Below are 21,376 nucleotides of genomic sequence, written 5' to 3'. Positions count from 1 at the left end.
CTGCCGATACCGATATGAATCCGATATAGTGTGTTTTTTAATCAATAAAACTGTTTTTTAATATCTTGCTTTTGTATAAGTTCATACTCAAGTTAAAAAACAACAACAACACTAAAGCTATTCTGTTATACCTGTATGTAAAAAAAACACACTGCACCCAAAATATTTCATAGATCAGCAACGCTGATCAATCTAATAAAGTTAAACCTACTCCATCCTCCCTATTCTGGTATTTTAAAGAGTACTTAGCAGAAATATTAAGCAACCTAACTAATAGGGTTGCAAACTCCCAGCAAAAGAAAATAGGGAACCACCCCCCACCCTCTTCCTCATGATGCTTAATCAATGTAATCAACTTTAATTTGATGCAGGGTGAAAAAACATTCACAGAAATAAATTATTTTTCAAGAATAATTAAATAGATTCAACATCTTTCTTCAACAGAATTGCAGACTGCATAGATGGTATTTTCCCAAAGGAAAAAGTACTATAGCTTACTAGGGTATATTAGACTTAACAGTTACTATATACAGTAATGGACTTCTATACATTTTACATCAGATTAAAACTTTGGGTGTAGGGGTCAGATAATTATTTATTAAAAGCTAGACATTTTAAATGAGAATAAGAAAGAAAAGTATGTCTTTGTGCCCCCGTTCATGCCCTATCGGCCCCCCTGGCTAAACTTTGCTAGATCCGCCCCTGCACAGTTACCAGCTGTCAGCTGCTTAGAAAAGGATCCTGCTGTAGAAAGTAATATTAAATAAATTCTAACAACAGCTGATCAAGTTTAAACGTGCTGCTGTTGTTCAGCCGCTGGTTTCCTCTTTCTGGTGCAAAGTGGGCCAAAAACAAAGAAGAGAGACGGACTCACAACAGAAAAGCCGATCAGCTGATCATTAAGCAGTTTCACGATTGAAGTAGCAGCAGGAGAGAGAGAGAGAGAGGCAGTTGCTCTATATATCGGTTGTTAAGCTTAACGCGGGAATGCTTTACAAACATTCAGAGATGAACTTACACACTTGCTTTACTTCTCTCTGAGATAACTTCCTCAGAGATGAAATGTTTGCTAGCAGGCTACAAATACACACAGCCGCTCTATCACGTGACCACACTGCTCCCACGTGCTACGTTATGAGCCGAGTTACGCCGTGTCGCAAGTTTTGTGAGGTGCTTTTTTGATATTTAATGGATCGGATTACATTTTTTATTTCTCTCCGATATCCGATCCAGTAATTTAGGTCAGTATCGGACCGATACCGATACGTAATATCGGATCGGTCCATCTCTAATCTGCATACCTCAAGATGAGATGTTTGCTGGTCAGGGTTAAATATTGTGATTAGATCTGCTTATGATGGTAAGCTACCAAGTTTTGAATGATAAACAGAAAGCAGCATTTATAGTTTGTTTACAACATATTTAAGCTGAATTTAATTTAAGTTTAAATATTATTTATTATCACCATTTCTTTTATTTTTTTTAATTGGTTTTAATTTTAGTGGTTTTTCTTTTCCATATTAATTGTGTGAGCTTAATAAAGCACCTCTATGTAAAAACACTGTGTAAAAGCTGACCATGAAACATTAAGCCGCGTATACACAGGAAGTGATTTGAAGCTTGCTTGCAGACATCCCAGGCTCTGGTTACTGTTGTGACCTTATAATATATTTATTATCTGGTCATATGTCAATAAACGGTGTTCTGCACTTTCATTGGCAGTACCTTCAGTTTCTAATCCTGAAGTTAAAGAGAGTTTTTTCCACTCCCGCATATCTTTCTGTGGTCTCTCACAGCAAATTGTTTCCAGTGTGTAACTGGCTTTAGTTATGCCGCTATAGGTGTAGGCTGCTGGAGGACTTCCCATGATGCACTGAGTATTTGTCCTCCGCTCACCTCTTTTCAATCCCCACATCTTTATATGTCACGTCATTAACTTTTGTCTTCTCTCTTCTATAGTTTGTGTTTTGTCCTCGTCTTTCTACGCTCCTCTTTTCTCTCCTCCTTCCCTTTAACCACCGACCATTCGCCGCAGATAGCCACACCTCCCTGAGTCTGGGTTTGTCTCTTCCTGTTAAAAGGAGATCTTCTTTTCCACCATTGCCAAGTGCTGCTCATAGTGAATGCTCTGTTTGGTTGACTTTTCTGGCATCTTTTTTCTGGGTTTTTTTTCAGTATACAAATAAAACTGAATTTAACTGAAGTGAGTATGATTATGTGTAGTAGCTAAAAACAAAATGTTGAATAACCTACTTTTCTTTCTATAGCAATCCTCCCACTCATACAGGAAGATCTCCGACAACCCTGACTAAAAGAGTGTAGACAGTTTACACTGTTACACGTCTCCCCGTGTGTGCCCTTTGCCTCTCTCTACCAGTTCTTCATTGCAGTCTTTGTGGGGCTCCATTCATTTTGTCTAAATCATTTTGTCTATTCTTTCTCAGTCTCTGTTGAGCTGTCCTCCCCTCTCTCCTTTTTCTGTTGTCCAAACGATGTCAGTGCTAATTAAAGAGAGTTGCAGTCACTCGTATATCACAGGAAAAAGTCCTTCAGATTGCAGTCTGTAAAGAGCACACTGAGTTCCTCTCTCCACACTGAGGCTTGTTTACCCTGATTAAATCACTCGCAGATGATCTAAAAATGAGAGCCTCTTGTTTTTTGGGGTTTTTTTTTGTTTTTTTCTTGTGAATATGGGTGTTACTGTGGAGTTTGTTGACAACGTTTATCCAAAACTGTAAATAAATTTCTGAGAATTACAGACACAGAATGTGCCAAGACGTCTCAGTGGATTCAAGTGGTGTTATATATAGAGAAAAAGAAAAGAAAGCAAGAGAAAGAGACTGGGAAAGTCAAGTGAGTTCATCTTGTCTGTCTCTACAATATATTGTGGAACATACGGCCACAGGGAGAGAAAATAAGCATCTAAAGAGAAACTGGGAGCCCATGTGTTCATGAAGGCTTCTAATGGGCCAGCGTTTACCATAAAAATCATAACACAGATGCAGCAGGCACTTGTGTTAACATCGCAGCAGCTGCTGCCTGATATTATTATGGTAGCTAGTTCAAAATACAGGATTCAGGAAACACTATAAATAAGAATCACTGAAGTGTGATTTTTGTGCATTCAGTGTTAGAAAATGTATTTATGTTTATTTAATTAGGAGAGATGTCTAACTTTTGGCTTAAGCCACGAGAAGGTATCAGGAATTTGTGTGTTATAAAGAACAAAAAGTCTCATCAGGAATCCGACTTTTTTTGAATCAATATGAGAGGTAATATGACTTGATGAGGTGTTCTGATTTACTATGTGACAAAAAAAATAAATAAACGAACATGATTTTATTACATTGGATGGCACTATTGAAGTTTATTACACAAATCTGGACTTTGATTGGAGAAGCTTACAGACTATGATCAATATACCAAAGTCCTGGAAACATTCTTTCATTTATTATACTGATAAAGTTTATTTTTGTTGTCTGTTTTCTGTCTGTATTTCTCTGTTTCCTGTTCTGTACAAACTATCCATCCAGTAGCCGACCATGAGCTCTGAAGAAAAACCTCACACTAGATTCCCTTCTACCGACATTTCATCAGCATAATCAACTATATATTGATCCAAGATGGTGTGCCTTCTGAAACAATATGATTCTGTCAATCCATCACTCCAAAGTAAAGATTACTAGAGAAAGATATTAAACTGAGTGCAACTGCTTTGTGTTCAGAGGCAAAGGCATTCCACTCTCAATCACATTTATGGCTGCTATAACAACATTTATTTATTCATTTGTTTGTTTTTATATTTCTTGTTTGTTTGTATATTTGTTGTGGTGTGGCTGCATATGATCAGCATACAGTATTACAGTGAGAGAAGTTGAGAGTGGCAGAAATGTGTGAGGGCGACTGAGGAGAAGATGGGCTGCATCAACCATCATTAGCTAATGGACTGCTGACTAAGTCAGTCACTCCGCCTGATGTTTAGAGGCGTGCCAAAGGCACACGCAATTTAGAAAGATGGTTTAAGCATATAGATTTGCCATCTGCATTATTTGGCAGCAAACATTAAGCTAACAGTCTGAAATATCAGATACAGGAACTATGTATAAAAGCCTGAGCATGTGTGTCATATAAGATGATAAAAAAAAGACCTTCTGAACTGCTTTCATCAGCATATCTGAAACAAATGCTGAAAATGGTCTGAAAGTAATTATTAAAATAAAAGACATAAACGTTAATACAAAAGAAGTTATAATTCTTTCTCAGGAACATGTCTCAAAAACGTATTTTTTTGCATCACCTCCTTTTTAATCACCTTTCTAATTGTTTGGGAACTAAAGATTTCAGTTCCTTCATGTATTACTATTAAAAAGGTTTTGATCTTTGTACTCTCTTGGTCACAGAGCCATGTGCTGTTGCAACATGTGCAGAATGTAGTTTGCTACTGTCCTGCTAAAATAAGTAAGACATCTGAACGACAGCACATGGTGCTCCTAAACCTGTTTACATTTTTTCAGCAAGTGGAACTTTCACAGATGTGTGGGTTACCCATGCCACGTGCACTATAAAGTACCTAAGACGCTGTCTTTTGAACCACACACTGATACAGAACAATGTCTTTAGACCAGATATTCCATTTAACTTTTAAGAACAACAGTTTGCCTAACTCCAAATTAAATGAGCACAAACCCAGAGAAGATGATGGATCTTCTTTATATCTGACTTTATCTTTGCATAATAGAGTTTTAAATTGCATTTGTGGATGCAGCAACACAATAAATTTACTGACCTTTTTCACATGTGTTCCTAAACCAGTGAAGCCACATCCACCCCAGAACTGTGCCTATTTTTAATGCAGCACTGCCTGGAGATTTATCTTGATTCTCTATTTTAACAATACTATAATAAAACTATCATATAATACATTTTTAAAGCTAACTAAAAAGATATAAAGATTATTTTTAAATAGCTTAACTATTTGATGAGACAACCTTTTACAGCTGGGTGAATCCCTCCTCATCTTTACTTCTAAAACACTCAGCCTCTTTGGTTTGATCATTTTCTACCTACATTGTTTTACTACCTGTTGACAATTAACCTAAGTAGTTGTAGGATGGGTCCATGTGTGTTTTAGTTGCTATCAAATTTGTAATTATCATATTTTTTAATTTAAAAAAACAGTCCAATTTCTCATTTGCAGCATTCAATTCTTAGTCTTTGTTCTATTTACAATGAAATATAGGCTTCAAATCATTTGCAACTCAATAAATTCAGTTTTAAATATATTCTGCCTACTATCCCAACTTTTGAAAGCGAGGTTGTATTTTCAAACCAATGATATTCCTTAATTTTATTGTGGCTAAGTGTAAAAGAAAAAGTGCTTGCAATGTAAACTTCTGCAGTCTACTGAGGTGCCGCGATGGTAAATGGAAAGCTTCCAATCAACCCACGAGCCCTTGTTTCCATTATCTAAAGGCCCAGTCTGCTATTATCATTCCTCCGTAAGACCGTAATGAGAAGGTGTGGTAAAACCAACAAGCGGATAAGGTAGACCTGCATATAAACTGTTCTAATATGGACCACTGTTGCTATTTTCTCATAGACATACCATAAAGAGCTTAGTAAGCAACTGAGTCACTGAATGAATGTGTGAGAAAAAAACATGCTTTCATGTTTTAAGAGTTATCCTAGTATGGCATTCATAACCACGCAGAAGATATAAGGTTTCCCTGTAGGTCAAATGAGCCATATCATTTTTGTAATGATCTCAACAAATGGCCTCAGAAGCACAGCTGAATCTGGAGAAATTTTAAGACGAAATAAACACAGCTGTATTCTGAGAAAGCCTCACTGAACATTGGTGCTGCTCTTTGCATCAAAGGGAGTAGCTGTTTTACTGCATATTTTTTCATGTTTTCCCTAATGGTGTCTACTTCTCATAATCCAACTCTAGGATCTACCAAAATCTATAATCACTTCCCTTCAACCCACCCACAGTTAGGCTCTATATCAATAAAAGCAGGAATGTGTTAGATCTAGGTTGCTAGGTTGGGCTAAAAATGTCATCCTTGGGCAATCCTCTGTGTATGCGTTTGTGTGAGTGTGTGAGTTTGTATGTACAATGTGTTGTATGGCAACGTATATTGGAGACCATGTAGTCTGCAGCTAACAGAGTAAATGAAAGCGCAACCACAAATGGCTTGGGACAGCATCCCAGAATTAAACCGCACAGTCACAATAATTCCTTTAATAACAACTCCATATAATACTTTGACTGGGCAAAAAAGAAGCAGAGTTCGTTGTTTTCAACTCGACTTTAGTTAAGCACATTTTTGCACTTGTACCACAGTTTAACATTTTTCAGTGGGTTCAATGGGTATTTCATAGAACTCATAGGCCTTTTAGTGTGCGTGTGCATGTGTGATGACTTTTTACACATGGGTGCTCATGTTTATGCTCCAACCTCGGTGAGTGCTTACTCAAACATATGAAAGCCACTAGTATCCAGATCCTTTTTTTTGTCAGCTTACTAGGTCTAGATTGTATGGCCTAGCTGGAACTCTTTCAATTCTGTACCACTTGTCCTCATGCTGCTGAGTCCCCTGCTCTGGGCTTGCCTGCCACCCTATGAATACCAAGCAGGCACACGTACGCACACATGAAATACAAGCTTGGTCTCTCTCCCCGCATAGTTTTATTAGGTCAGTCTTTAAGCCTGGCACCTAACTCTCCTCTGTTACACACAAACAGAGAAAGTTATAAGCATCTGTGCAGGTTATAACTGTCTATGCATTAATATGGATCCATTTATGTTTTGTAGTGTTCCTCCACAACTAAAGAGCCACACTGCTGGTTTCACATGTTGAAGCACATACGTTACTTACTTAATATGTTGCTGGCCATTTGTCACCAGAATTGCTACAAGTATGAAATATGTTTTTCTTACCTTCTAGATAAATATTATTTGACGTTTAGGCAAAGAAAAATTATTTACACAGATGTTGCTAGGCAATTACAATCTGGTGCTTTGAACTTGTGATAATAATGGCCTGATTCAAAAGCTATTTTGTCTGAAACCAATAATCAAAGAAGACTACTCAATATGTATTATAACCTCTGTACTACTTGCTAAGTTGCCTAACTAGGTACAGCTTAACTGTAATGCTTGCTGTCATAAAAGAACAGGTTTAGCTTCAGGTTTCTCTGGCAGCAGTTTATAAAACTCTGTATATGCTGTTGACAATATTAACTTGTGCACACATATTGCTTAAACCATATGGTAGCATTTATAGCATGCAAGTGCACTCACTTGCATACGCTTTATCCACTTTTTGTCTCAGGTTCACCATAGTCAATGAGCAATATGTCCACAGTCAGAATGTAAACAATGGAGATTTTTAGCTGCCTTACCATTTTGAAAAATGATTCCTCTAGCCTCAGTTAACTTGGTGGGGGCTAAAGTTCTTTTCAGTATAAACATTATTTTTCTCTGAAAAGTTTCAACGTAGCAGAAACATTAATGTAGTGTGTAGGGTTCTTTGTTGCACTGCTGGAAAAAAAATAAGTCATAACTGACAAGCAAGCTGCAAAAGCTTTCCAATCAATATATTAAACTTTGCCAAGGTACATGTATAAAACAAAGATATTAAACAAACAAACAAAAAAAAGAAACGTTTTGGAGGCCTTTTCTTGTGCATTAAAGCCTATGATCGATGTTTCACCAGTGTGTACTCACCGTGGCAGTAATGAGTGGACCATGAAGCTGTGTATAAAGCAAGGCCTCATTAACGTGCCCTCTGACGCCCAGCATGGCCAGTTCCAAACTGTGCTGCCCGGCCATGGCATGGGTAAGTTTCTCCACCAACCTAGTGTATCTCCTCCAAGGCTGATCCAATTCTGACAAGCAAGCCAAGCAGCCTCGCATTACATTCAGACAATAGCCCCCACAGGGCTTGATCAACGTCAGACCTCTGCAGTGGGAGCAGTACATCATCTTCACCAGGGACTTTACACACTCCTTGCTCAGTCTGGCATATTCGGTTGCGTTCATGACCTCCAGACCTTCTTCCAGGGCCAGACCGAGTTGCCGCCCAACCCCCAAAGCCCCGGCCAGCTTCTGGGCCATGACGACAGCGTGATTGCCAAACGGGTTGATATCTGGCCGGATCATTCGGAGACAGTCACCCATTTTACTGCCCACCATTATGCTGCCTTCAACGCCTGGATTTATAAGGCGCGTGTATGCAAGTGGGAAGAGGTTGTTAAAAAAATGGTGGACTTCTCCCTCCACAGAGACATTACCTCCACGGAGGTAGAGGGAGAGGGAGGAAAAAAGCTGATTTACATGGGGTAGTGCTTGCTGGGACAGAGATGGGAAGCTTGCCTCCAACAGCGAACTCAGGTGGCCTTGAGAGAAGGATAATAGGGACTGGAACATGTCTGAAAGGAGAGAGACACAGAAATAAGACAGAGGGAAAATAAATAACATTATAACAAATCTTAAATTACATGATCTACAAGCTCACCAGGAACTGCATAAGGCATTTCAACTGCAAACACATATCAAAACCCTGGAAACTAAACAGTTAGGCTTGGTTTATGTTTATCAAGTTGAGCTGAGAATTGCAGTTGGATAAAGTTATGGAAAATATTCGCAAAGTATGCATGTCTTAGAAAAGATGCCTCTGCTTTTCTACAGAGAGAGAGAGAAAGAAAGATTTAATAATATGCTGACCATTGTAATCTGCTACGTTATTAAGTACATACTTAATACAAACTAGCAGGTCTACGGCTGAGCTGCAACCAAATTAATTTTCTTTCTTTTCATTTTACTAAAATGTTTAACTTTTTCTCTACTAATTGATATGATTTCCCATTGAATGCAACTTAAAAAAAAATGTTAACATTAATTATTTCATATTGCAATCTGAAATCTGAAGGTTATTCAACCTATTTCACCTCTACATCACAATTGACTCAAAACTCTACACTGCACCCATGAGCTTACTTCCACCATCTTTCCATATATATTTTTTTCCATGTAAGTGTGTGGGTTCCTGTGGGTTTCTGTCTGTATGTCGCGGACTCAACCCTCCTCTCTTGGTGTGTGATGTCACCTTGAAAGCATGACCAAACATGAAGGCACAGTAGCAACTGTACAGACACTGAGAAAAGAGAAAGAGGGGGCCAACGCACATATTCTCACTCCAACAACCATGCACACATGTGTATGTAGGTACAAACACATATACATGTACAGTAGTCACTGAAAAGAACGTTAGTCTCCAGTACCTGTTCAATACTGTATGTGGCACCGAAAACAGACGAATAACAGATAAAGAATTAATGAGGCATTTTGGATTTTTATTTTTATTTATTTATTTATTGATAAACATCCGGAATAATGTTAACTTAACAAGGATGTTGATTCATCAGACTTCATTCACCAAAGCAAATCTATTTCAGAACTGTGTGTGTGTGTGTGCGTGTGTGTCCAGCCCCTCCCATCTCACAGACAGAAGGATAACAACAGCCATGTCCTCCTCAACAGCTGCACTAATATGACCGCCGTCTGCGACACACTGGGACTCCCCACAAGCCAGTAAAAAGCACAACTCATTTGTAACACACCCGATAACAACATCACTGTGATCAGGGCTGCTCCCGCTAACATTTAAAGTTGCTGCCTATAAAATTTGCCTAGAAAACAAAAGAATGTGTGATTGAAATAAGGGCGAGAGACATGGAAAAAAAATCCTCTGTTAGGTAATATAACTGGAAAGCTAAAGGGTGACAAGTTATAGCCGGATTGCTTGCTGAAAGCTGTCAGAAAAGCCTTCAAAGAGGTCCTGCTAAAAAGAGATGTAGAAGAGAAGAAAAATAGGAAGCCAAGAGAGGGAGTGGGTAAAGAAAAAAATCGCAAGACTGCCAAAGAAGTTGTAAAGACAGGCGTTTTAGTGCCATTTCACTGTCCTCTAAGCCTCTGGTCCTGGTCTACAAAGTTGTTATCAATGTGAGGTCTGCCAGCTTGCCTGCCAGTCAAGGCCGCAATGCTTAATGGCCGCAGGACATTTATACCACAAGATGCAACCACAGGTTTAGATTACACGGCATTACATAGTGTTATTATAACATTATCATGCTCCGAAATACCGTGGTTTAATCTTTCTCTCTGCGAGACAGAGCGTCTTTTCTACATAAGAAAACAGAAGTTTTCTCAAGACAAGAGGTGAACAAAAAAAGTCTTCTAGCTCTCAGCAGCCCCATAAGTGGATGCAAATCATTCAGTGGGTTTATGACAGGATCACTGAATCCTTAAGACATTCCATACTTGTTAAAAGAGCTTTTCATATTTGCCAAGAGAGTGACACGGAGAAAGAACACGAAAGAAGAAAAAGGGAAGAGGATGGGAAACTGCCAGGAAAAATGGAATAAAGAAACGACTGAACTTTTAAACAAGGAAAAACAACTACCGTACAACCCGACTCCACCTTATGAACATGCTCTGACATCTGGATTCATTTGGCCCCTGGGCTCATTGGACTTCCCTGTCTCTCCGCGGCTCTTACTTCAAACGTGTCCATGTCCGAATATACAGAATCGGAACAACAACCCACCTTTCTTCCTTTCCACACTCCCCGTGACAAACAATAAGTGATAAGTTATGACTGCTATGTTATGTTATGATTCTACTCAAACCTCTATGGGTGACAGCTTGCAGTGAGGTGCGGTTTAAATTATTCAAACATTCCAGCAGTTCAGATTTTAAGCAAAGCTACGAGGCAGGGAACACAGTGTTTTACCTCATTCTTATCCTTCTGGGGGCAGAGGTTATAGTTATAACCTATCATTGCCTTTTGCTCGATTAACTTGGTAGAACAACCCACACATATATTCATGCAGCCACAAAAATCTGGAGGCGAGTCATATAAACATAAGCTCCCAGGGAGTATTGTAGATTCATAATACATAATTGAAGGTACAATTTATAAGTTATACCTAGAATGCAACATAAGCTGTAATTTAGCCTTCAAACGTTACTGTTCACCTACTCATTACTAAGATGCAAATCTTCCATCTTGTCACTCAGCATATACCAGATAAGAGAAGGGCTGCAGACTTGTATAAAGGAAGTTTATATAATGGAAGCCACAAAAGACCTAATCCACTAACAGCAAGAACCATGAAGGAACCTGCCTCCATAGAAAGGTACAGTGATGACCAGGCACAGTCTGGTTTAGGCATAAGCTGCCTTATACCAGACTCCACAGGCATTTGATTTTTCATATACAGTGTGAACTGGATCCCATGACTCATTTTCAAATTTTTATTCATCTGTGATTTTCTAAAAAGTTGTCTCCTATGGTTAGACAGATCTAGATTCTCATTCTGTGATAAGTCAAGCATGACTGTTGTGGGCTTCTCTGCATTTTCCATTTCTGGGAAAGATACTAAGAACAAAAAACAGGCCACTTTTTAAGCCACAACTAGCATTGCGTGGAACTCAGTGGGGTTTGATTGTTCTGTCTAACCACTGTACCTAATTCTGGATTTGACCACACTCAGTTCAGACACACACTCGTGGGTGGCTATCATTACTATGTCACAGCCTCCCATCTGTGATCCTGTTGGGAAATGAAGCCTTACTGGATTATTTTGGAGGATATTTTTTTACGAGGCAATTATCTTTAATTTGCTAGGAAGTCCTAAAACACTGAAATTCAAAACACATAATTGTCACGCTAACTCTATGGAAACAAATGAACAGACCTTGTTTGTCTGTGGCCGTGTGGTGCAATCTGACATCTTCTCCGTTTGGAATAAACAATGTATTAAATGTGTAAAATAGCAGCCAGCGGCAACGAGGAAGACGCCTTTGCCCTACAGTGGCTTAAACTGAGAATGTATTTATGACTCTGTAATAAGGTATTGCACCACATCCAAATGCTATGCCAAGGTCATTCTCTAAAATACTGGATTTAAGTCATAGGAGGTTATTTTCACTTTACATTTTGCACGCCAACCCTTTGTTTAACTGTCTCAATTAAAGCTAAAGTGTCACTATGAAACTGCCACAATCACCAAGTCAAAAATAAGCACAGCACTATGGTTTTGTCACAACTGGCGTTTCTTGCTTTTGCTACACAGTTGTTACTGTATGGATGGATTCCTCAGTCTAAATCACAATGCACGCATGCACAAGATGTGCATATGTTAATTATTAAAGGTTAATTATTCTGTCTGACCAGTAGATTGACTGCTGTTGCATTATAGAGGCTATTGTTAATTATTTAAAGACTCTGTGAGTAGTCTTTGAAAATTTCAGACTTTCTTTCATCCATTGGTTTATAGATTATAGATAATGGGTTGCTGGTGGACATTCTGGGATACATCTGAATACCTTGGGTGACTCTCTAATAAATAACTATTAGAGCAACTATCTGTTGCTCATTAAGGTAGCATTTCAAATGTTTGCCTTCTGTTTGAAATTGTTTAATTCATAAGTGCTCACTTCGCTAACAGTTCTTTTGCCTGTTCACTTCACATCACTGAAACTGGTTGCTGCACCGCGTATAGTCTCCTCTTGAAAATTAGGAATTCATAAAATAACTGACAAAATTCCACCAAATCTGCTACACAAATACTATGTCCAGTTCAGTTATAAACAGGAGAGAAACAGAATAAAAGGAAACATATTAAGTTCAAGGTTTAACCCAACTCCCAACCTAAAAGCTGGGATAGATTCCAGCCCCCTGGTGTGCCTAAATTGGGCAAGTGGACAAAACAATGGATGGATGGAATTATATATGTTTGCATTGGGTAAAAATACACCAGAAAAAGTATTTTGTCCCATGAGGGTATATCTAATAATGGAAGTGGCATGCTTGTAGAGGTGTTGCATTGCAATATAACTTTGTTCTGTTATCCTGGCAAATTGTGTTTCTGCCAGAGGTTTCTTCCTCCTAAAATGGAGTTTTTCCATTGTCACCAAGTGCTTTGATTGTTGGGTTTGCTTTGTATTATTATAGAGTCTGTACTTTATATAAAGTGACTTGAGGTGAGTGCTGTTGTGAGGTGGCGCTATATAATTATAATTCAATTAAAATTAATTACTGTGGGATAGCTGGTAGATAAACAGTAATAAAAACAAGTGTTGCATGATGCACTTGAGGGCTCGAGTTCTTGCGTGTGTGCATAAAAAACTTTGTAACCCTACAACCATTATTGGACTTTACATCCAAATCCCATTATGAAAACCTGACATACAGGATATCACAGATGACACTGATTTCAATTTTTGCGTGAGCACAAGCAGAGAGAATCTACATATTTGCTACTATGTATGTCTATTTTCAAGCATCTATATGTGACCCTGTAGATGTGTGTGTGCTTCCGTGTGCTTGGAGATGTGGTAATACCGTGATAATGAGACCGGAGACACTGTTCTCATACCATGGAGTTGTGGGTCATTCCTATCTTGGCAATCAGTCCTGACTGAACCTGACCAACCATGTTCTCAGGCAAAGCATTTTAATCCTACACGCTTGGGTTTCAGACAGGTCACCACACAGTTATGTGACATAGTGACATATGTGTAGATTACATATTCTTGTTTTAATTAGCAGAAATACTGTATATAGGTCCATCATCTCCCACGCACTGCTGGTCATCTTAGGTTACATGGAAGAGCTGCAGTGTCACACAATCTCCCAGTTTAATGGTAATAAACTATTAATAAGTCTTTGAATTAATCTGTTGATTCATCATACTCGTGCAGCGAAATCATACATCTAAAATCTAAAGTGGTAGCATGACTCATCTGTCAGACACCAGGCGCAAACATGCTACTCACATAAGTTTGACCTAAAAGAATCGGAAAACTGCCCTCCTGCCAAGAACACTGAGTTGAAAAACCTCTTTGAAAGCCCATATACAATCAAAATGTATGTGCACATAATGTAGCTGACCTTTGGCTCCAAGTCCTAATTTGCCTGTCTTGTCCTATCAGGAGGTGAACGTTTGGAATAATGAGGGAGGGGTGTGGGGGCTTTATGTTTCACTATAAGCATTTCCGGAATCTAAATGGCAACCCTGCTGTGTCAATAGGTAAGGAAAGAAAAATTTAAAAAATTTAAAAATCATATCCTGCAGTGTCCACAGTGCACTGCCCTATAATGTGGCAGGGAGGCAGACTGAACATGGAGACTGAATGGTGGAGGAGGGGGGCAATGCTTTCTGCTTTGGCAAAAGGGGGGAAACATGATCGACTGCAGGGAAATGAGCAGATGAGCAGATGAGAGAACGACAGGGACAGAGGAGACAGAGCTCAGGAGCTGTGGGTGAGGGGCTGAGGGAAGAGTGGTGGGGTGAAGGTTGCTAAAGTGGCTAATACCATAAAGGGGAAATGTAGACAGTCAGCACTGGTAGAGACTGTTGACAGATTGATGGACAGAACCTCTGGTACTTACCATTAAGAGGGCCATAGGAGTTTAGTCATGTCCCATTTTCTCTTTAATTTATTGGTATATAGATTACAAGTATGCACATCTAAATGCAGCAAGTGTTACTAGAAGTGTGACCATAGCAACAAAATATATTTTACCCAGTCAACACCATGGGAAAAGTGATTAGACAGCATCCATTCTGAGTAACTGTATGACAAAAGAAAAGAGAAGGACCAGCGAGTGACATACTTTTTCTAACTCTGGCTTAGATTGTGAAAAATGTAGCATTGCTCCATGCAGTAAGAAAATTAGCTCATACAAAAGTTTCAGATTGTGAAACTTTATAAAGATGTGAAAGGAATTGAAAAGGCTAGTAAACACAGTGGTTGGGATTCTGATAGGGGGCTGCATGAGTGCAGAAGGTGTATGGATGGTCATATATGCAAATATTCAATAGAAAGACAGATTTTTCTTTCCCAGGATTCATGTCACCAAATTATTGCCTTTAATTCTAAAAGATTAAAATTCTCTGTTTATTGTAGTTCACTAGCAAAAACCTGATCTATGTGCAGTTTTTGCCAAATCTCCAGTGCTTTTTCAAAGTCTTCACTTTGTATTTAGTGGTGACTCAAACAAAATTCCATGGCATATGCCAGTGGTTCCCAAACTTTTTTTGCTAGGCTCCCCCTTTATTTTACAAGAAAAATATTTTTTCTTGCGTTTACTTGTGGACGAGGAATACAGAGTTTGTCATGCAACGTCAAAGGTATGTGCCTTTTTTCACGTCACGCTGTGCGCCACGTTATTGTTTACATGAGATGAATTACAGAATGGCAGATAGAGACAAAATACTGTTGCTGTTAATCTTACTATCTTCAGGTTTTACACGCTTACATATACACACGCGGTTACTGTCCCTCCATTTAGAAAGGCAGAGGCGCCATGGTGTAATTATTTCATGTGTAGTTGTTTTTTTCCTGTGTAATAATATTCAACATTGCTATCAATACATTTTTCAAAAAAAATGCCTCTCTGTGCAAAATGGGTTCAAAAACAGTACAGTAACTTTACTGTATAAAGAGTTAACATCTCCAAACTGTCAGGAGTAGTCATTACAAGTGTTTGTGAACGGGCCCCACACTTTGGGAACCTCTGACGTATGCTAATTTTGGTTCAAGTTATATACGCAAACGGAAACAGGACCCCAAAACAACAGAGATAATGAAGTAAAGATAATATATAAAAAAGTGAAACAACATGGAATTTATTAAAAATGCATTTCAAGTATGTTATTATTTGCTGTATGTGTGACAAGGTTCATTCCAAGTTTTGTTCAGATTAGTCTCCCCATATACATACAAACTTGATATATTTGTATATCTGACAGCAGGGCTGGGCCATATCATACCGTCCACTGTAATGCCGGTATGTTGTTAGGCAATGATAAAAGAATGAAATATCGCGAAAGAGTATGGGTAAAACGCACATGCACAGTGCCTTTGTTTTCATACGCACATGGCAGAAAAAGCATGGCGGCAACAGAGAATGAGAAGGGCGAAAGCGGATCGTTGAATAAAACAGATGAACCAGAATTGGTTTGTAAAAATGCTGCAACTTCAGTGGTGTGGCAGTGGTTTGGCTTTCATCCCTCAGATACACACCAAAGCACATTTTTTGGTAGAGCATGCAAGCGGGCCGTCGTTATTACCAAACCGATTTTATGTGGTACACGGCGCTTAAAAATCTGTCAAAAAATGTTTTAGTACGACTTTGCTAAGCTACAAACCCACACCGCTTGATGGATTGTCAGAGCATTACAGCTACCGTAGTCAGGAGCCTCGTAATACGTACTGTGCTTCAACATAATATTACCGTATTGTTTGTGTATAAGCTCTTTTTAAGTTTTGTGGATATTATACACGGTTATGCTGAGGATATGTTGGCCAATTTCCACTGGAAATGCCTTTTGGTTAAACTGTCGGAAAGGAATTTGCATTTGCACTGTTAAATTTTTATATAACTTTAATGCACATAAAAAAAACAGCTGCTTGTTTAAGTGAAAATACATTGAGGGTTTTTTTTTTCGCACTAATAAAGTTGAGGAGTTGTAAAGTATTTTGTCTTACGTAAATTATATCGTCAGTTATATCGTTATCGCAAATTTTCAAATATATATCATGATAAGTATTTTTGGCCACATTGCCCTGCCCTACTTGAAAGTATGCCTTGAGAAATCACAATACACAGAAACCGTTTGCATTGACAATCAAAAATTTGCATAACTGTATTGCACTTAATGTTTTATTGACAAAAATTAAGTAGTGAAATGATTCCATTTGCAAAGGAATATAGGTCCGGTGCAACCTCAAATTAGCCGGCGATGCCTTTTTACACACACAGGTAAATTGAACAAAAGTGCCTAGCTAAACCTAACTAAATGCATGACTCTCTGTAGTTTGTGACAAATTTTAAAAATGTCCAGGTAATAAACCATTACTTAAGTGGAAACTGATGAAGACTAAACTAGAGACAGCCAGAGAAAGAGACTGGACTCCAGATATTCATAAAAAAAATGAAAGGAAACATTTAGGCTAACATATGATTAACATGAAACAGACCCTTAAACGGACTGAGGTGTTAAACAAATCCAAGATGAAAGGGACTCTAATAAAGAATTTTCCACTTTTCTAAGCAGGTGTGGCCTCTGTTTTCATTTATCAGCTTTATCATAAATCAGGCATACAGGAAGGTGCAAGCGTATTGTTTAAATTAGGGGCCAAAACTGGTCTGTATAAATGTCTAAGTCCAGTACGCTATGAAAACAAAATAAAATGCTTGTATTTTCTGACTAAAATAAACAAAAGGATAATAATAAATAATCAAGACCTACGCAAAACAATATTTCTTAAGATAAGATAAGATAAGATAAGATAAGATAAGATAAGATAAGATAAGATAAGATACCTTTATTAGTCCCACGAGTGGGAAATTTCATGTTAAAGGCAAATTCCCATCATAATCCCAAAACCCAAAGTGGTGACAGTTTACCAATGATAGACTGCACTGTGCTTGACTCAAAGGCTTAAACCTGTGTTCATCTTGGCTTACAATGCAGCAGATACAATCTATCACTGATCATATAAAGAGGACACAGCTGGAAAGAGTCAGAAGACCATTTTCATCATTTACTGCAACTCCTCCCCCAATACAATGGATGAATGACCTGGGAATTAGTGACTAAATCCCACTGTGGGGACTCGTTAATGGTACAAAGAAGCCACAGAGGCAAAAAGGAAACAGAAGAAGCAGAGGAGTGTCTGTGACAGGGTGTAATGAGCAAAATGACTTGACTTGAATGTGGAAGTGATCTGGTAAATCATTCCCACACTCAGCTGGAAAAGAGGCACAAGAGAAAGACAGATTTGGGCTGAAGCAAACATGTGAGTCATACTACAGAGGCATATGCTGATCACAATGTTGATCCACTTCTGCATTAAAAGCATACATTCTCCCACAGGTACTGGCTGAAAACAGCTCTCCTTCACAGGAAGTCTGGCCAATTTGCAAAGTACAACACGCCATTCCCCCAAGCTCACCAATATCCCCTTATGTGCCTCAGCATGACCTTATTATGGTCGAATCCACATTAATCTCCCTCAAAAATATCTCCTCGTCCTCAGAGATATTAAACCTCTGGGGTAAGGGTTCTGGTTATTAGGCATTTTCTCAAAAACATTTTGACTGACAGCTGCTGTGTAAGGACACATGTGCACACATCTACATCTAAGGAGTAAGCTTTGTGTAAGCAACCTTAGTAGGTCAGCTCTAGTAACATTTAGCAATCACTGTACAAGCAGTTACATTAACAGATGCATTCAAAAATGATTCTTGGCCCTTATAAACATGAAGCAATAATTCTCGGTAAAATGTAGCTGAAATATATAAAATCAAAGGTTTATTTATTCAAATAATTCATCATTGAGTGAAATATGCTGAGTATACACTGAATGTATACTAATCAAGCACATTTCATTTAACCTTTCCCATTAAATTTAACATTTTGTACTGTATTAATGTTCCAAAATTACCGGTACATGGAAAATTTACATTGAATCAAATTACTTAAAGTACACATTTTGGGCATAAATATTGTTTTTAGTGTAGACATGTGGGGTCGTGCAAGATTATGACCCCACACCCAAAATTCCTCAATAGCTCAACAGTTTCTTAGGAACTCTGGAGGCTTTTGGCTGAGATGGACAGTGACTTAATAAAAGAGAGGTGGTATGCATTAATGTGAAGAGAGTTTATGAAGACAGCATTTATGAAAAAGCAAGCAGGCTACACAGATGGCAATGTGGAAGGTAACTCGTGGGTCTCAGCCTTTGAGCATGCATCAAGACGTCTCAGACTAAGGTCTTCAGAAAATACTAAGCAGGATGTCTCTTCTTTTCTCGACGACCTTGACCCTCACACCATCAGATGCCACAGTACGGTCCACTCTGTCACTTTGATTATGTCTGAATGAAGTCATGTGAAACGTAACATAGAAGTGACCTATGCCTCAGCAATGTGAGTTATCCCATGTCTGAAAAAAACTACATCTCTCTCTCTCTCTCTCTCTCTCTCTCTCTCTCTCTCTCACACACACACACACACACACACACACACACACACACACACACACACACACACACACACACACACACACACACACAGATCAGCCAGTGAAGCATGAGTGCAGCAGAGTGAGACATAAGAAAATAACATAAGAAAAAGCCAGGCTGAACCCATCAGCAGCAGAGTATGAATCCTATCAGCCAGACAGCCAGAATCTGTTCCAGAAAAGCCAAACTGTCTTGGACTGGTAACAAGCACTGGGAAATATGACTTTGTCTTATTATCAAGTAATTTCCTGAGTGTGATGCTTATTGTGCTCTTAGTCCTACAAATAGCCTCACAACTATTTCTAACAGGAATGTAGGAAACAGTATTTATTAAGCAGCCTCAGAAAATAATTTGTGAGAAGGGAAAAAAAATGGATATTTATCCAAGGTTCCTTCTAATCATTGCAATAGAACTTGGCACAAGGCTGGACAGATATCTAGACCGCTATGGTATTTGCTTAGGCATTCAATCTAATATTGTGATGCATGCGTGCTTGCTGAGGAAGATGGTGGCTAATGAAGAAAAACAAAAGAAGACTTTTGGATTAAATATGACAGCGGAGAACAGAGATGTGTTTATGGTTATGGTTCTATTTTGCAGAGTGCACTGTTGGCAGCCATGTTATCTTTAAGACATGAGAGCGCTCTGCAGCACACATGCCAGCCAGCAAGTTCAAGATATTGGCACGCTGCCCACTTGGGCCCAGCATGCTCTTGTTAAGCAACCAATGCTGACAAAGCATGGTTCACAGAAAGAGAGAGAGAAGGAGAGAGAGACACCCGGGAAGATAAAAAAGGAAAGTTGTCAAGAGGGTAGCAGCACGTAGTGACTCTACGGAGAAAAAGCCTGTTCACTCAGTGGTTTTAAAGACATACATATGCATTAAAAGCATACATTCTCCCACAGGTAGACACCTGACAGAAGCACATTCAAACACACCTGTGCACACTTCACTCTGCTCCTTCCTTTAGCAACAAGCCCTCCCTTCATCTTATTTCTCTCTGCTCACTTTTAAGGCCCCAGTCCCTGCTCTCTGGGTTCTCACACATTCATGAGGTGAGAAGGGCAAATGAAAAGCAGAGGTAATTAGGACAGATTTGAGCCCAACTTCAAGACTTTATGGCACGTTGAGCTTCTCCCTTGCTCCTCCCTCTTTTCCTTTTGTTATTTCCCACTTTTCCCCAGTGAGGCCGAGTTCTCCAAACTCTGAAAGCATCCTTCTTGCATCCTGTCCTCATGTGTCATGTTTACTCAGGAGACTAGAAAGGCATTGCAATAGAAACATGCTTAGTACACACGCACTTCGAAAGACACAGTGCATTTGCTCCAATATTAAGTCCATAAACACAGTCTCCCTCCACCCTGTAGACTAAATGAGACATGTAGGGACCGATTCCGGATATCCTCCCTAATTTGAGCATGAGCTCATAGCGCCGAGCAATGTCATTCTGTGTCCAAACGTCAGCCTCTAGAGCAATAACCCTGTCGTTTAAAACATCTGCAGAGAAATATACACGCAGACGTGAAGTGAGAGAACAAAAATGATGATGTGAGAGAGGACGGGATAAAATTAGTGAAAGACATTGCAGACAAATCCAGAGATTGCAATAAAGATAGAGGGACCTGAATCTGATGGATAAACGATGCTTGAAAACAGGATGTAGCAGTCAAGTGACTCACTCTTCCAATCATATGCAAAAGCAATAAATCAAATCAAATACATGCAATAAATGAACCTGTTGGCTTAACAAAGGCTGCGTTGTGTGGGCCACCCAGGATGATTCTGACAGTTAAAATAAAGAAAGCATTAAGCAAACTTTTTAATTAAACTAAAACGCTTCAGGCTAGGTATTCTTGTTTGCCTGTCAGTGCTGAGAGAAAGGAAATGAGAGGCATGGGGTTGTGAGTGCAAAGAGCAACTAACATGGAAACTACTGTCTAAAAAGGCAATTAGAAGAGCTGTAAATTCCCAAAAGGCAGGGGGACAATTACTGTAGGCAGAACTAAACCACCTGGGAAGACAAACAATCTCACAGTGACTCACTTATTATCGTGCATTCCCATTATCTATTCTCCCCATTAGTTCGTCTTCTTATTCTGCATTCTGCCTTTAAAAGCCGAGGCCTTCAAGTATCTTCAAGTCTTTGATTGTGGTTTTCGATCACATCGGGTCTGAAATTCATGTACAGAAATACACGCGCACACACACGCACACAGAAGCACACACATAGCCTGCCAGGACAAGGTGTCTGGAGAGTTCCTGGATG

General features: G+C 39.0%; 1 protein-coding gene across 2 annotated transcripts in view; it reads right to left on the bottom strand.

The window, feature by feature from the left end:
• Positions 1-21,376, bottom strand: part of gpc5c (glypican 5c) — a 102,708-nt gene that overhangs the window by 68,775 nt on the left and 12,557 nt on the right. For both annotated transcript variants that reach the window (XM_085141799.1, XM_085141800.1), the window contains exon 3: positions 7,733-8,436. In XM_085141799.1, the coding sequence (XP_084997925.1) occupies positions 7,733-8,436 (704 nt within the window). The remainder of the gene's footprint in view (positions 1-7,732; positions 8,437-21,376) is intronic.

This window comes from Neolamprologus multifasciatus, chromosome 18 (genome assembly GCF_963576455.1).
Source record: "Neolamprologus multifasciatus chromosome 18, fNeoMul1.2, whole genome shotgun sequence".
Taxonomy (NCBI): domain Eukaryota; kingdom Metazoa; phylum Chordata; class Actinopteri; order Cichliformes; family Cichlidae; genus Neolamprologus; species Neolamprologus multifasciatus.
Note: the sequence above shows the minus strand (reverse complement) of the source record. Positions and strands in the feature narration are given on the sequence as shown.